A 15,393-nucleotide genomic window follows, 5' to 3' on the forward strand; every position below is an offset into this window, starting at 1 on the left:
ATCATTGCTAGAACTGTCTTTTTTATTTAATGTGATGTTGGTTCTCTGATTGACTGAAAATTCTATGTAAATATGTGCTTCCAAGATGTACCATGTTTTTCACAGATGTTGACACTGTAGCACTGCCTATGAGTGCAGTGATGTGAAGGTCTTCTGTTTATTTTCAGGTTCTAATTCAACATATGATTTTTGTTTTGGGGGGGAGAATTTTTTTTTTTTAGAGGAAGATTAAGGAACCTTGTTTGCGGAGTGGGCATGGAGCCCAGCTCCTGTGCCGGTTAAGATGTGCGCAGCCCATGTTGGCGTGCCAGGGTTGGATTCTTCACTCTGGCTCCTGGTGATGGCCTCCTGCTAAAGCTGACCCCGGAGGCAGGTGACAGCACACACCACTGTGCTCTTGCCACCCCTGCTTCAGCCATTGTGGGCATTTGGAAAGTGAATCAGCAGAAGAGCACTTTCTCTGCCTCTCATATGCTTTAATAAAAAAACAAACAAAAAGCCTTGTTAGAACCAACATCTTCTGTAGCGTCTTCGTGTGTGTAAGAGAAGTCCTGGCCATTTAATGGGAGTAAATAGCTGGGGGTTAGAGTTGAGCCTGTCCCCCACCTCTCAATCCAGCTTCTGTTGAGCTTCTGTTAGAGAATGAAAGGAATTGTATTGGGATTTTAAGATTGTTTTGAAAGGCAGGATTACGTAGAAGAGGAGAGAGGGAGAGTTTTTTTTTTTAATTGGAAGGGCAGATTTACAGAGAGGAGAGACAAAGATCCTTCATCCATTGATTGGTTCACTGCCCCAACTAGCTGCAAAGGCCAGAGTTCAGCTGATTGAAAGCTATGAGCCTCTTCTGGGTCTCCCATGTGAGTGGGATACAGGGTCCTAAGGCTTTGGGCCATCCTCTGCTGCTTTCCCCGGCCTCAGGGAGGGAACTGGGTGGAAGTGGAATAGCCAGGATCTGAACTGGTGTTCCAGGATGCGAACCAGTAGCAAGGTGAAGATTTAGCCTCTAAGCCATCATGCCAGACCCTAGGAGAATCTTCTGTCTAGTGGTTCACTCCCCAAATGGCCACAACCAGAGCCTGGCTGGTCCAGAGCCAGGAGCTTGTTTTAGGTTTCCCACATGGGTGCAGGTGCCCAGGCACTTAGACCCATCCTCTGCTGCTTTCCCAGGTACAGTAGTGAGGAGCTAGATGGGAAATGGAACAACCAGGATTTGAATCAAACCGTCACCCATATGGGATGCTGGCACTGGGGGTGGTAGTTTTAGCCATTACATTACAGTGCTGACCCCTAAAAGATAAGTTTCAGCATCAAAAAATGTTGCAATATGCTTTGTTTTTCATAATAAACACTTTTCTTGATTTTTTTTTGTTTGTTTGCTTGTTTAGCAACAGAGAAAAAAAATTTCACTCATTTGCTGGTTCACTTTCCAAATGGCCAGGGCTGTCCCAGGTTGAAGCTGAGAGCTGGCAGCTCAATCCAGGCGTCCCAGGTGGAAGGGACCTAATCCTGGAGCTCTCGCTTACTGCCTCTCAGGGCTCACATCAGCAGGAAGCTGGGATCAGAGTCAGAGTCACAGGACACAGGAGCCTTTGGTTTTTGAAAGGTTTTCAATTTTTATTTGAAGGGCAGCGAGACAGATGCTCCTATCTCTAAGTGGTTTCAGTGGCTACGCCTGTTCCAGGCTGATACCAGAGTTCAGAATTACATCCTGGACTCCCTTGTGAGTGACAGTGACTTAAGTGCTTGGACCATCTTCCATTGCTTTTCTTTTTTAAAGATTTATTTTTATTATTATTTTTTTTTTATTGGAAAGGCGGATATACAGAGAGGAGAAACAGAGAGGAAGATCTTCCGTCCAGTGATTCACTCCCCAAGTGAGCGCAATGGCTGATGCTATGCCGGATCCAAAGCCAGGTGCCTTTCCGGAATTGTCTGGGTCTATCTTACCCGTCATGGGCTACAACCACGGTGGTTGTAAAGAGCAATGTCTCGACAAGGCAGTTATAAGAGTGACTACCCTCTCGCGTGCAATGGACAAGTCCTGCGAGGTGCAAGGGCTAGTCGGGCGCATCATGCTCGAACTCAGTGCAATGCCATAATGGCCTGAGGTGCAGGAGCCATGATGTCCATGCTCTTAACTAAGCCTGTTGAAGCATGCTCAACCATACCATGGGGGAGTCACCATTCTGCATGGCTAGTAGGGCTTGATGTATTGCCACACGATCTCGCTGAGCACGGCGTCTCAGACGACACAGGCAAAAAAGGCATAGGGCACAGCCTGCACACAAGAGCAGAATCAGCACAACCATTCCCACCCATTCCTTAATATGGGAAGTGATGTTCCAAATCCAAGTGGCCAGTGTTTCAGCAACAACAGGATCCACCCGTGTAGAATTAATCTGGACAATGGCAATTCTCAAGTCAGACTGTAGAATATCAAATTCTCTCGTCCAGTTTCCTAGAAGGTAAGAAGAAAGCTGGCAGGAAGGATTAGCAGCCGTTGCCTCGTGCAAGCGTTCCAGCGGTTGCAGAAACGTCAGAAGACGGTGATGGACAGGAACGAGTCAATCGAGCTGGAACCCAAACCGGAACTGGGGCGTCCTGTGGAAACACACAAATGGCTCCTCGAGCCTGCCTAATAACTGGGTCTGGGCCCTTCCATTTGGACTCCAGAACATCCTTCCACTTGACCCAAGATTGTTCTTGCGCCGTGTTAAGGGAATGACGATCTGCAGCACTGAGGCCTTGCTCATCCAGCTGTAAAAAATTGATGGTGAAAAGAGCCAGGGCTAGAGTGGCCCGAGGGCTCTGACTGGCGAGGCCAAGCGATTCCCAGGTGGTTTTTTGTTTTTGCAACAATTCCTTAATAGAGCGATGAGCACGTTCGATTATTCCCTGACCTTGTGGATTATAAGGAATGCCAGTCACTAATTTGACGCCCATCTTCATGCAAAAATCGCGAAATTTGGCTGAAGTATAGGCGGGGCCATTATCAGTCTTAATACACTCAGGTTTACCCCATGCGGCCCATGCTTCTAAGCAGTGTTGGATTACATGGATGGCCTTCTCCCCGGTTAGAACTGATGCAAAGAGCACACCAGAAAAGGAGTCCACGGATACATGAACAAATTGGTTCTTCCCAAAGGATGGGACGTGTGTCACATCCATCTGCCACAATTGATTGGGTCTCAATCCCCTAGGATTGACCCCCTCATGTGAAGCAGGTCTAAATTCGCAGCAGGCAGGGCAATCAAGAACTATCTGGCGCGCTTCCTTTCTAGTGATCCCAAATCGGAGTCTGAGGGTCTGGGCTGAAACATGAAATTGTGAATGAAACTGGCGGGCTTTCTCCCCTGAGGATGGTGGAGACACCATCATAATCATGTGCGGGGTGTCGCTCTTGGCAAGGTTCCTTTGTGCATGACGGAAGAGTGCCCGATCGGTCGAGGGGACCTGGGCCTTCGATCCCCATCTCCCGTTTTTTGACTCCTGGCTTAAGGGGTGTTTTGGCTCCTGACTCGAGAGAGGGTGTCCTTTTATATCCTTCACTGACTTGCATTCATTGACCCAGTGTCAACCTTTGCGGCACCGTGGGCATATCCCAGGAGGCTATTGCTAGGCCCTGCACGGCATTCCCTTTTCATATGTCCTGGTTTGCCACACTGAAAGCACACGGGTGATGTTCTCTCCCTATGATTAGACCACAAAATGGCGGCTGCTAGCCCATGAGCTGTTAAAGGGCCTCCTGTATCCCTACAAACCTTTAACCAATCTGAAATTCCCTTGGACTTACGATCCTTGAGTAGGGCTCTACATTCTGCATTACACTGCTCCCAAATTATCTGCTCTTCCATTTTAGTGTTCTGATCTCCCTCTCCAAAGGTCCTTTCCACGGCTTGCATTACACGTGCCACAAAATCAGCAAAGGGCTCATCCGGCTCCTGCTTAACCTGTGTAATGCCCAGTTTCTCTTGCCCTTTAAGTGAAAGGGCCTTCCAAGCCTTTATAGCTGCAGTAGAAATTTGAGTATATACTGGCCATGGATATCTATTTTGATCATCAGAGTATTGGCCTTGTCCGGAAAGCATATTATAAGACCACGTCAAAGCATCGCCGCCGCGCTGTTGATTTGCCCGGGCGGTCTCAGCCAAAAGCTCCTGCCATAATCCCTTCCAATTTAGATATGATCCCATATTAGGGAGAACAGCCTTCACCACAAATTGCCAATCAGAGGGGGTCATATTCATTCCCCCCATACATTCTAACAGGGACAATGTATAATTGGCATGAAGACCATATTGCTTTACAGACATGGCCAATTCTCGCACCAATAATGCATCTACCTGTAACTCTTTCCCTTTCTTCTTCTAAGACGGGGAACATATTTTGAAGTTCCCGGCGTGTGGCTGGATCGATGAAGGAAGAGCCGGCACCATAACTCATGGGCAGGGCAGATGGCGTCACAGCAGGAGGAGCCATTAGTGAAATGGCTCCAGAGCCCTGAGGCCATGGGCCGAGCGTGGCCTGTGCAGTAGCACCGCCATTCTCTTTCTTCTCCTTTTCTGATCCTCCTCTGTTTCCTGCGGGTTGTTTGCGTTCTAAGCGCCTATTCCGCTTGTACCCTTCCTCCGCGTCGGACGTCTCCGAACTTGATGAGGAAGATCCTGCTTTCAGTTTCACCTTTTTTTTTTGCTTCAAACCGGTTCTCCTCTCCCGCTCTGTTTCTGAGAGACTATCCTGGGCAGACTGAAGGGCTTTGTCACTCTCTCTGACCGCTCCCTTAAGGAGGGCATAAACCATCTGCAAAAATTTCACCAGAGAGATCTGTGCGCCCATGTCTATAACCAGAAGCGGAGGCTCATATACCTCCGATTTATGCTCCTAGTCACCCGAAAGTTCTCCCTCTCAGAGCTCCTTACCTGTCTTATGGCCGCAGTTCTGACTTCGTCCCGTTCGAAACGGGAGGCCCCCTCCAGGTCCCGGGTTTCCGGCACCAGTTGTCGCGCCCACGTTTCTTATCGTCCGGCAATAAGAGGCAGACACGAGTGAAGTCTTCTGCGGTAATCTTTATTGCACGCACCAAGATGAGGAGGGAAAAGGCTCCGACCCCGGCAGGCTGTCTGCTCTTATGTGCTGACTGGCCCCGCCTCCGCCGATGATAGGTCGGCGTCATGATTACGCAGGGTCCTGGGCGACTGGATTCGTCAGTCCCAGTGTTCATGCGCCGGCCACGCCTCAGCTCACTGCGCATGCGCAGTACTGTGAAAGCTACGTCACCAGGAACCAAGGTGTGGCTTTTCCGGCCGGCGCCATTTTGGGTATGGCATGTGGCCAGTACATGCAGATGCGGCTGGCAACATTCCATTGCTTTTCCATGCACATTAGCAGGGATCTAAATTAGAACGGGAGCAACTGGGGCTAGCACTGGAATTCTGGCACATAGGAGATGCCAGCATCTCAAGTGTCATTCTAACCCTCTGAACCACAATGCCAGCCTTGGACACAGGTGCCTTAATGAACATCGTTAGTCACTAGACCAAGTAAGTTGGAGGTTGTGTACATAAACTCAGAAATCAACTATCTAGGGCCTAATGTAGAGGTAGAGAACTTAGAGAACTTTTCTTCTATCAATGGCCATTTGGATATTTATTATGTCATTATGGACCATACATTATCATCCACTTAAAAAAATAAGCCTCTTTAGATTTATTGAATTTTCTTCTTCTGCCTGGGTTGTCTTGGTAGGGCCAGGCTAAATGATTTTGCAGGCTTTATATGGCCCAAGGGCCCTGGCCTATTGTTTTCAAGCTTGTAATGGAGTTGATGCTTAAAGTACTTAGCAGGGCAAATAGCAGTGGCTGAAACCATCTTTACCTCTGACTAGGTTTGGTCATTTTCGGTCTTGGTGCATATGTGTAAGATTTAGGTCAAGGGGGTTGTTGGCTCCATGGGCCTTTTATTGGATTACATGTGAACGACATCCCAGTCAAGTTGTTTGCTGTCTCTAAACATTAACTAAGGGGCTGGCATTGGGGCACAGCAGGTTAGGCTGCTGCTTCCAACACTAGCATCCCTTGTTGGATATGTCCCGTATAACATATCTCAAATTGAATGGCTGATTGAGCTGCTCAGTTTGCAATATAGCTTCCTGAACATGGGCCTCTTGCCATCCATTTGGGAGCCCTGGACGGAGTTCCTGGCTTCTGTGTAGCCTAGACCTGACTGTTTCAGTCATTTAGAGACTAAAGGAGCAAACTCTTGCTTTCTCTGCCTTTCACAAAGCCACTGCCAGTGTAGTGGCTCAACTGGCTAATCCTCCACCCCAAGCATGGCATCCTCTATGGGTGCTGATTTGTGTCCCAGCTGCTCCACTTCCCATTCCGTTCCCTGCTTGCGTCTGGGAAAGTAGTAAAGGGTGGCCAAATTCCTTGGGCCATCCTTTAGGATTCAGCCATGTTGGAGACCTGGAAGAAGTTCTTGGCTTCAGATGGGCTCATCTCTGGCCATTGAGACCATTGTGGGGTGAGGGGGAGCTAGCAGATGGAAGATCTTTCTTCTGTTTTTCTGTAATACTGCCTTTCCAATAAAAAAAAATTTTTTTAATTAAATAAATTGAAATTTTAGCTAGCCCTGGGAGGGCAGGATTAGCAAGGCCCCTAATATGTGAAAGCATCATAAAACAGAAAATAAAATGACAGATGCAGTGCTGTTATCTGTATTAGTATGATTGCGAATTTACATGTCATAAAATTGCTGCTGACATGAATTTTGTTTGCTTCTTACAGGAAGAAGAGGAAGAGGAGGAATTAGTGGTAAGAGCTGTTACAGGTTTGGAACCATCTGGAGCAAAGCGAGTTTGAGCTTGATGAGACCCTAAGGGCATTTTAAGGAGCAAATGGGTTCTGGGGTTCAGGCCTGGGGAGTAGTACTTATTTGGGGTTTGGGGATTCTTCAGTTGTGTAGTATTGAGGCGAGTCGAGCATCCTGAGGGCCTGGAGTTCCTGAGTCTGCCAATTGTGGTTTAATAAAGAACTCTGGAAGGAACTTTTCTCAGCTGTTCCTTCTCCATGTTAGCATTGTCTTTCTAGCTGGGTAACTATGTGTGTTTGGGGGAGGGGGATGCATAACTGACATTTCAGACATGACATATCCTAAAGTGCTGTGTTAACCTGTGTTAACAGGTAAGGTCTCCTATAGATCCACTTGAAGTTTGGCCAGGTTTCCTTTATTACCTTGTTTTTCAGATAGGACTGAGGCTTTCAGTGCATACTGGCAACCTTGGAAGGCAGGAATGTGAAACTTTTCCCTCCTACTTAGCATCAGAATTGAATGGGAGACCCCATTCTGCCATTTCTGGTGGCAGTGTGGCTTTGCCAGCTGGCCTTGTGCACGGTAATTCAGAGGCAGCACCTTGGTTTGGTGGTTGCATTCATCAAAGCATGTGTGTTTGGTGCGTCTCCACCCAGACCCCCATTTTGTTCTTCCTGTGCTTGTGTTTCAGGATCCCCTCACCACGGTGAGAGAGCAATGCGAGCAGCTGGAGAAATGTGTCAAGGCCCGGGAGCGACTAGAGCTCTGTGACGAACGTGTGTCCTCCCGGTCGCAGACAGAAGAGGACTGCACGGAGGAGCTCTTTGACTTTCTGCACGCAAGGGACCACTGTGTAAGTCAGCGTGAAGTCGGGAAGGGGAGAGCTTGTAGCAGCCAGGAACACATACTGTTCACCAATTTCAGGGCTGTGCGAGGGGCAGCCCTGTCAGTGACACAGTGGGCCACTGTGTGTCAGGTACAGTGTATGACTCACCTGGCTCAGTCCTTTCCCTTCACGTCGGAGATAGTGTCATTTTCCTTATTTTACAGACAAAAGCAGCGTAAGGACAAAATGACATTCCAGTGTGCTACCAGACAGCGGGGAAGCTAGATCTTGTACTTTTAAGGAACAGATTTTAAGATATTCTGTATTCTCCAGTGTGGCTTATATATGGCAACTGGCCCAAAATGTGTCGTTTGCTTGCTTGTTTAAGATTTTATCTGTCTGAAAGAGAATGACAGTGAGGGAGACAGGGAGGTGGAGCCCCTGGCTCCTGGCTTTACCCTAGCCCGAATCATGACCATTGTACACATTTGTAAGCTGAGTCACTGACTCCCACTACCCACAAATACACATATACATCTCTTGCTCTCATTCTTCTGCCTCTCAAGTCAATATTGAAAATTATAAATTAAACATGAAATTACATGAACTAGCAATTCCACTTTTTATTTAAAGTTTTTTTTTTTTTTTTTAATTGCAAAGTCAGACATACAGAGAGGAGCAGAGACAAAGTGGAATATCTTCTGTCCAATGATTCACTCCACAAGCCGCCACAATGGCCGGAGCTGAACTGATATGAAGCCAGGAGCCTCTTCTAAGTCTCCCACACGGGTGCAGGGTCCCCAAGCTTTGGGCTGTCCTCAACAGCTTTCCCAGGCTACAAGCAAGGAGCTGGATGGGAAGTGGAGCTGCTGGGATTAGAACCAGCATCCATATGGGATCCTGGCATGTGCAAGGTGAGGGACTTTAACTGCTAGGCTACCGTACCAGGCCCAGAATTCCGTTTTTGGATATATAACCAAAAGCGTTGAGAATATGGGACTCAGACAATTGTCTGCTTTCATAACAGAAATTCATAGTAGTGAAAGGGTAAAAACTCAAGTGTCCATGATGGATGAATGAGTAAACAAAATTGTAGTGTGTGTGTGTATGTACATGTTTGTTTATATATATGTATGGGTTATTGTTCAGCCTTTAAAAAGAAAGAAGCCTACATGAGGATGAATCTTGAACAATGGTGAGTGAAAATAATCTCACAAATACCAAAGGATGGCTTGTTTCACTTAAATGATGCACCTGGACTAGTCACACTCCTAGAAATGGAAAGAATGCTGATAGCTAGGAGCCAGGGAGAAGGGAAGTAAATTATAGTTGACTAAAGAATTTCAGCTTGGGAAGAGTTCTAGAAGTTGAAAAGTAAAACTAGTATACTGATAAATCTGTCAGGTATCACCTCAGGACGACATTCACTGACTACCCTCCCCCATACTTAAAGCTGCTGGGGGGCCTGGCAGGATGGCTCAATTGGCTAAATCCTCCCCTTGCAAAGTGCTGGGATCCCACATGGGTGCTGGATTGTGTCCTGGCTGTTTCATGCCTTCCAGCTCCCTGCTTGTGGCCTGGGAAAGCAGTCGAGGCTGGTCCAAGGCCTTGGGTCTGTGCACCCGTGTGAGACCTCAAGGAAGCTCCTGGCTCCTGACTTTGGATCTGCTCAGTTCTGGTTGTTACGGCTATCTTGAGAGTGATATATATATAAAGAGCACAGCAGTCTGGAGTTGAGCTGGCAGTTGTGTGGGATACCCACTGCACCGCAGTGCAAGCCCGTTTCATTACTCAAGTTCTACAAGCGCTAGAGATTTACAGCTAGGACTCACTCAGCGCTTAGAACAGCACTTGGCTATATGCATAATAGGTATCCTATAAGTACTTGTTGAATTAATAGGCCAATATTAATATCACTGAGATGGGAAGTTTAGGTCTTTTGGAACTCAGAGACAAATCTGTGTAGGAATAAGTACTTTTTTCAAGAAGGCTTGAAGAAAATGGCATATAAACCTTAGTTCTAAAGATGAAAGAACAGGTGAGAAAAGTGACATCTTCCAGATAATCAGGGAGACAGTATTCAGGTAACCAAAGGAGTTCACTGGGGCCCGGTTGCAGTAGGAGTGTCAGGAGTGGTGAGGAAGGCAGTACTGTTCTAGGACATGGAGCATCTTGTAAGCCGTATCAACTGATGGCATCTTGTTCTTTCTCCCATCTAGGTGGCCCACAAACTCTTCAACAGCTTGAAATGAATGTGCAGACTCAGTTACTCCAGCCTTCATCACATGAGCAGCAGGATATGTCCCTATGGTCTTGAAGAAGCCATTTCTTTCCCATTTGTATAACAATGAGTTTATGTCAGCCTCATGGGCTTTGGCTTAGGAAACAGCTTCTATGTAATTAGCAGTGATTCCATCTTAATAAAGTCCTGTGGTCTGTGGTCCTGCCTCCTGTGTTTTGGTTTTAAACTTTTTTTTTTATTTATTTAAAAGGTGCAGTGATAGTGTGGAAGAGATTTGCATTTGCTGGGCATTCCTCAAGTGGCTACAACAGCCAGACCTGAGCCAGGTCTAAGCAAGGAGCCAGGAATTCTACCCATGTCCCTCGTGTGGGTAGCAGGGGTCCAAGAGCTTGCTGCATCAGAAGCAGATCGGTTGGGAGTGGGGTGTTAGTTTCAAAAGCAATGGTGTAACCCACTGCATAATAATATCAACACTGGGTTTATTTTTACATTAGAGGACAGAGAGCTCTCCTCTGGTTGAGAAAGAGATCAGGTTTTTTTTCCTGCTGATTCATTCCCGAGATGCCTGTGATCGTTGGGGCTAGGCAGTGAGGTCATCGCCGTGAAGCAGGAACCCAGTTACCGAGCCATCTCTGTTGTCTCTCAAAGTTTACATTAGCAGGAGACTGGAATCAGCCACAACTGGATATTGAATCCAGATAGAGTAAGACAAAAGATTTTTGTAAGATTTTTGTTTTAATTGGAAAGAGATTTACAGAGAGGAGGAGATACAGAGGAAGATCTTCAGTTCACTAGTTTCATTCCCCACGTAGCTGCAACGGCTAGAGCTGAGCCAATCCGAAGCCAGGAGCCCAGGAGCTTCTTCCAGGTCTCCCATGTGGTGGGTGCAGGGTCCCAAAGCAGCTTTGGGCCGTCCTCCACTGTCTTTCCAGGCCACAAACAGGGAGCTAGAAGGGACACTGCTGCTACCCTTTATGGAAACTAACATCAGATTTTGGTGTAATATTAAAGAATAATAGATAACAAAAATGAAGGTTTTTGGAGGTAAAGGGGTCCTAAGATGAAAATGTTTGCAAATCATTGGTCAAATCCAACTCACCCTTGCTCTGTTATTTTCCAGATGGTTAGATAGGAGGGGCTGGGAAGAAGCCTTTCACCAGGTAGGTTGTGGTCGTGAGCCTTTAAGAGCAAGTGTGTCTACTACATTTTTCCTTTAAAGATTTAAGGGCCTGGTACCATAGCCTAAGCTAAAGTCCTCACCTTACATGTGCCAGGATCCCATAAGGGTGCTGGTTCATATCCTGGCTCCTTCACTTTCCATCTAGTTCCCTGCCTGTGGCCTGAGAAAGCAGTAAACAACAGTCCGAAATCTTGGGACCCTGCACCTGCGTGAGAGACCTGGAAGAAGCTCCTGGCTTTGGATTGACTCTGCCCCAGCCATTGTGGCCACTTAGGGAGTGAACCAGCAGAGAGAGCTCTCTGTCTCCTCTCTGTAAATCTGACTTTCCAATTAAAAATGTCATAAAAAAACTTTGAAGAAACAGGTATCTTGCATTTACTAGTTCACTCCCCAAATGGCCACAGTGGCCACAGGTGAACTGATCAGGAGTCTTCTGGGTTTCCCATGTAGTACAGGGGCTCAAGGACTTGGGTCAAATTCTGCTGCCTTCCCCAGTTAGAAGTACAGGAGCTGGGATATGAACCAAGTCCCTCATGGGATGCTGGTACAAGGAGGCAGAGGAATAGCCTGTTGAACCACTGGCCTCATCTCTTACATATTTTTAAGATGTATTTTGACGTGTCCAGCACGATGGCACAGTGGTTAAGGTCCTCACCTTAAACATGCCGCCAGGATCCGATATGGGCACCGGTTCTAATCCTGGCGGCCCGCTTCCCATCCAGCTCCCTGCTTGTGGCCCAGGATAGCTTTGGGACCCAGTACCCGCGTGGGAGACTCGGAAGAGGTTCCTGGTTCCTGGCTTCGGATCAGCGAAGTACTGGCTGTTGCACTCACTTGGGGAGTGAATCATCAGATGGAAGATCTTCCTCTCTCTCCTTTCTGTATATCCACCTTTCCAATAAAAATAAATATATCTTTAAAAAAAGTGTATTTTGGCATAGGCTGAGTGACAGGAAAAAGGCAGAGATCTTTTACCTGCTTATTCACTCTCTAAATGTCTATAAAAATAGGCTGCACAGGATCAAACCCAGGAGCCCATGTACTTGAGTCATTTGCTGCTTCTGAGGCATGTGAGCAAGGAATCTGGATCCGAAGTGGAAGCACTAATAGATTGCAGTCATTCTGATACAGGATGCGGGTGTCCCAAGTTTGACTCAAACTGCATCAGAACACCTACTGCAGTCTTTTTTTTTTTTTTTTAAAGATTTTATTTTTATTATTTTTTCATTGGAAAGGCAGATATACAGAGAGGAGAGACAGAGAGCAAGATCTTCCGTCCAATGATTCACTCCCCAAGTGAGCGCAACGGCCGATACTATGCCGGTCCGAAGCCAGGAGCCTCTTCCAGGTCTCCCATGTGGGTGCAGGGTCCCCAAGCTTTGGGCTGTCCTCGACTGCTTTCCTGGGCCACAGGCAGAGAGCTGGATGGGAAGCGGGGCTGCCGGGATTAGAACTGGCGCCCATATGGGATCCCGGGCGTGCGAGGACCTTAACCACTGCCCCACCACACCGGGCCCCTACTGCAGTCTTTTAACATATTCCCGTGTGGGATACCCAGAAGCAGTTCCTGGCTCTTGGCTTCAGACCGGCATAGCATCAGCAGTTGCACTCACTTAGGGAGTGAATCATCAGATGCAAGATCTTCCCCTCTGTCTCTCCTCCTCTCTGTATATCTGACTTTTCAATAAAAATAAATAAATCTTTTTAAAAATGCAATGTAATCAATAAAATAATATAAAAAATTAAGTCTTTAGGGCCCGGCGCGGTGGCGCAAGTGGTTAAAGGTCCTCGCCTTGCACGCCCGGGATCCCATATAGGCGCCGGTTCTAATCCCGGCAGCCCCGCTTCCCTTCCAGCTCCCTGCCTGTGGCCTGGGAAAGCAGTGGAGGACGGCCCAAAGCTTTGGGAACCTGCACCCGAGTGGGAGACCCGGAAGAGGCTCCTGGCTTCGGACCGGCATAGTATCGGCCCGTTGCGGCTCACTTGGGGAGTGAATCATCGGACGGAAGATCTTCCTTTCTGTCTCTCCTCTCTGTATATCCGCCTTTCCAATGAAAAAATAATAAAAATAAATCTTTATAAAAAAAAAATTAAGTCTTTAAGGTTTCGAGTTGTAGTACGCAGATTTAGCTGCTGCTTGTGATGCTGGCATCCTATATGGGGACCAGTTTGAATCCCAGCTGTTCTAATTCCAGTCCAGCTTCCTGATAATGTCACTGGGAAAGCGGTCTAAGATATCCCCTGTACTTGAGCTTCTGCTGCCCACGTGGGAGACCAGTATGAAGATTCTGGCTACCGGCTTCAGCCCTGCCCAGCCCTGGCTATTGTGGCCGTTTGGTAAATGAACTAGGGGATGGATGGAGGATCTCTGATTCTCCCAATCTATCAAATTTTTAAAAATCATTTTTTAAAGATTTATTTATTTTTAAGGAAAGTCAGATTTACAGAGAGGAGAAACAGAGAAAAATCTGTCTCCTGGTGTGCTCCCCAACTGACCACAATGGTTGTAGCTGAGCCCATCTGAAGCCAAGAACCAGGAGATTCTTCTGGGTCTCCCATGCAGGAGCAAGGTCCCAAGATTGGGCTGTTCTCTACTGCTTTTCCCAGACCACAAGCAGGGAGTCAGATTGGAAGTGGAGCACCCGGGATACAAACCAGTTCCTATATGGGATGCCAGCATGTACAAAGCAAGGACTTTAACTACTAGGCTACTGCACTGGGTTCCCCAAAAATTCTTAAAAATTGTTTGGGAGGCTAGTGCTGTGGCTCATCAGGTTGGTTCTCTACTTTGCAGTTCTGACATCCCATATGGGTACCAATTTGCGTCCTGGATGTTCCACTGGATGCTGCTTATGCATCAGAAAAGCAGCAGATGGGTGCTGCTTATGGGAGACCTGGGTAGAGCTCCTGGCTTTAGATTAGCTCAGCTCTGGCCATTGTGACCACCTGGGGAGTGAACCAGCAGATGGAAGACTTCTCTGTCTCTCCTCCTCTCTGTGAAATCTGACTTTCAAATAAAAATAAATAACTTTTTTTTTTTAAAAGTTCGGTAGCAAATAAGAGAAAAAAGATATGTATTTGTTTTAAGGCTTGTTTATTCATTATTTGAAAAGCAGAATGACAGATATTTCATCTGCTGGTTTATTTCCCAGAGGGTCATGACAGCTATGTCTGAGCCAGGCTGAAGCTAGAAGCTAGAAATTTTTTTTTTTATTTTTAAAGATTTATTTTATTTTTTAATTGGAAAGGCAGATATACAGAGAGGAGAAACAGAGAGCAAGATCTTCCGTCCAATGATTCACTCCCCAAGTGAGCGCAACGGCCGATACTATGCCGATCTGAAGCCAGGAGCCTCTTCCGGGTCTCCCACGCGGGTGCAGGGTCCCAAGCTTTGGGTCATCCTCAACTGCTTTCCTGGGCCACAGGCAGGGAACTGGATGGGAAGCGGGGCTGCTGGGATTAGAACCGGCGCCCATATGGGATCCCAGGCGTGCAAGGTGAGGACCTTTAAACACTGCGCCACCACACCGGCCGAAGCTAGAAATTTGATCTGGGTCTCCAACATGAGTCATCTGGGACTCAAGTACCTAGGCCATCTGTTGTTTTCCCAGGTACATTAGTCATAAGTTGAATCGGCGGTGGAACAGACTGAACTCAAACAGGACAGTCTTGTCTGGGATGCTGGAGTCACATGTGGCAGCATAACCCACTGTGCTACAGTGCAAGCCTATGGAACTACTGTATCAGTTCTGTAATTGTTAATTAAAAATGGAACCCATTTTCCTTTTTCCATATTCACACCACCACACTAACATTACTACCTAATCAAATCATCACTGACTGTGAGATGTTCATTTCTGAAAACACCTGACTATGTGTACTGGGGTCCAGTGCTGTGAGGCCTAAGCCTTACATAACTTTGGAGGCTTTCTGTAAGAAAATGGATGTGGGGGCTGGCTGCCCCACTTCCGGACACAGCTGCCTGCTGATGTGCATGGGAAAGCAGTGAAAGATGGCCCAAGTGCTTGGGACACTGCTCCACATGGTAGATGAGGAAGAGGAAGCTCTGGGCTCCTGGTTTGGAGAGCTGTTTCTGTCTGCCTCTCGCTCTCGGTAACTCTGCATTTCAAAGATAAAAAGAGATAATGAATGCAAAACTAAATATGCAACCTTGAAAGGGGTTGGACAAATAACAGCGTCTGAAACTTAACACCTGACTTGCTTCCCTATAATTTGCTTTTGCTCCTTAGTGCAGGATCTTTAGGCAATGTATGCCAAGGCCCTTCCTGGACCCACCCCACCTCCTTTTTTTTCCCCTAGCTAACCCCTTTGGTA

The 15,393-nt window shown here is 47.1% G+C and overlaps 1 protein-coding gene across 3 annotated transcripts in view; it reads left to right on the forward strand.

Moving 5' to 3' along the window:
- Positions 1-10,076, forward strand: part of LOC121154766 (cytochrome b-c1 complex subunit 6, mitochondrial) — an 11,121-nt gene extending 1,045 nt beyond the window's left edge. Inside the window, exons 2-4 of one of the 3 annotated variants that reach the window (XM_040977787.1) lie at positions 6,786-6,812; positions 7,502-7,663; positions 9,856-10,076. In XM_040977787.1, the coding sequence (XP_040833721.1) occupies positions 6,786-6,812; positions 7,502-7,663; positions 9,856-9,888 (222 nt within the window). In that variant the 3' untranslated portion in view covers positions 9,889-10,076. Of the gene's footprint in view, positions 1-6,785; positions 6,813-7,247; positions 7,393-7,501; positions 7,664-9,855 lie in introns of those variants that run through there. The other 2 variants (XM_040977788.1, XM_040977789.1) reach the window with 2 other exon arrangements.
- The last annotated feature ends 5,317 nt before the right edge of the window (positions 10,077-15,393 follow it).

This window comes from Ochotona curzoniae, unplaced genomic scaffold, assembly GCF_017591425.1.
Source record: "Ochotona curzoniae isolate NIBS_2020 unplaced genomic scaffold, NIBS_Ocur_1.0 contig_2855, whole genome shotgun sequence".
Lineage (NCBI taxonomy): Eukaryota > Metazoa > Chordata > Mammalia > Lagomorpha > Ochotonidae > Ochotona > Ochotona curzoniae.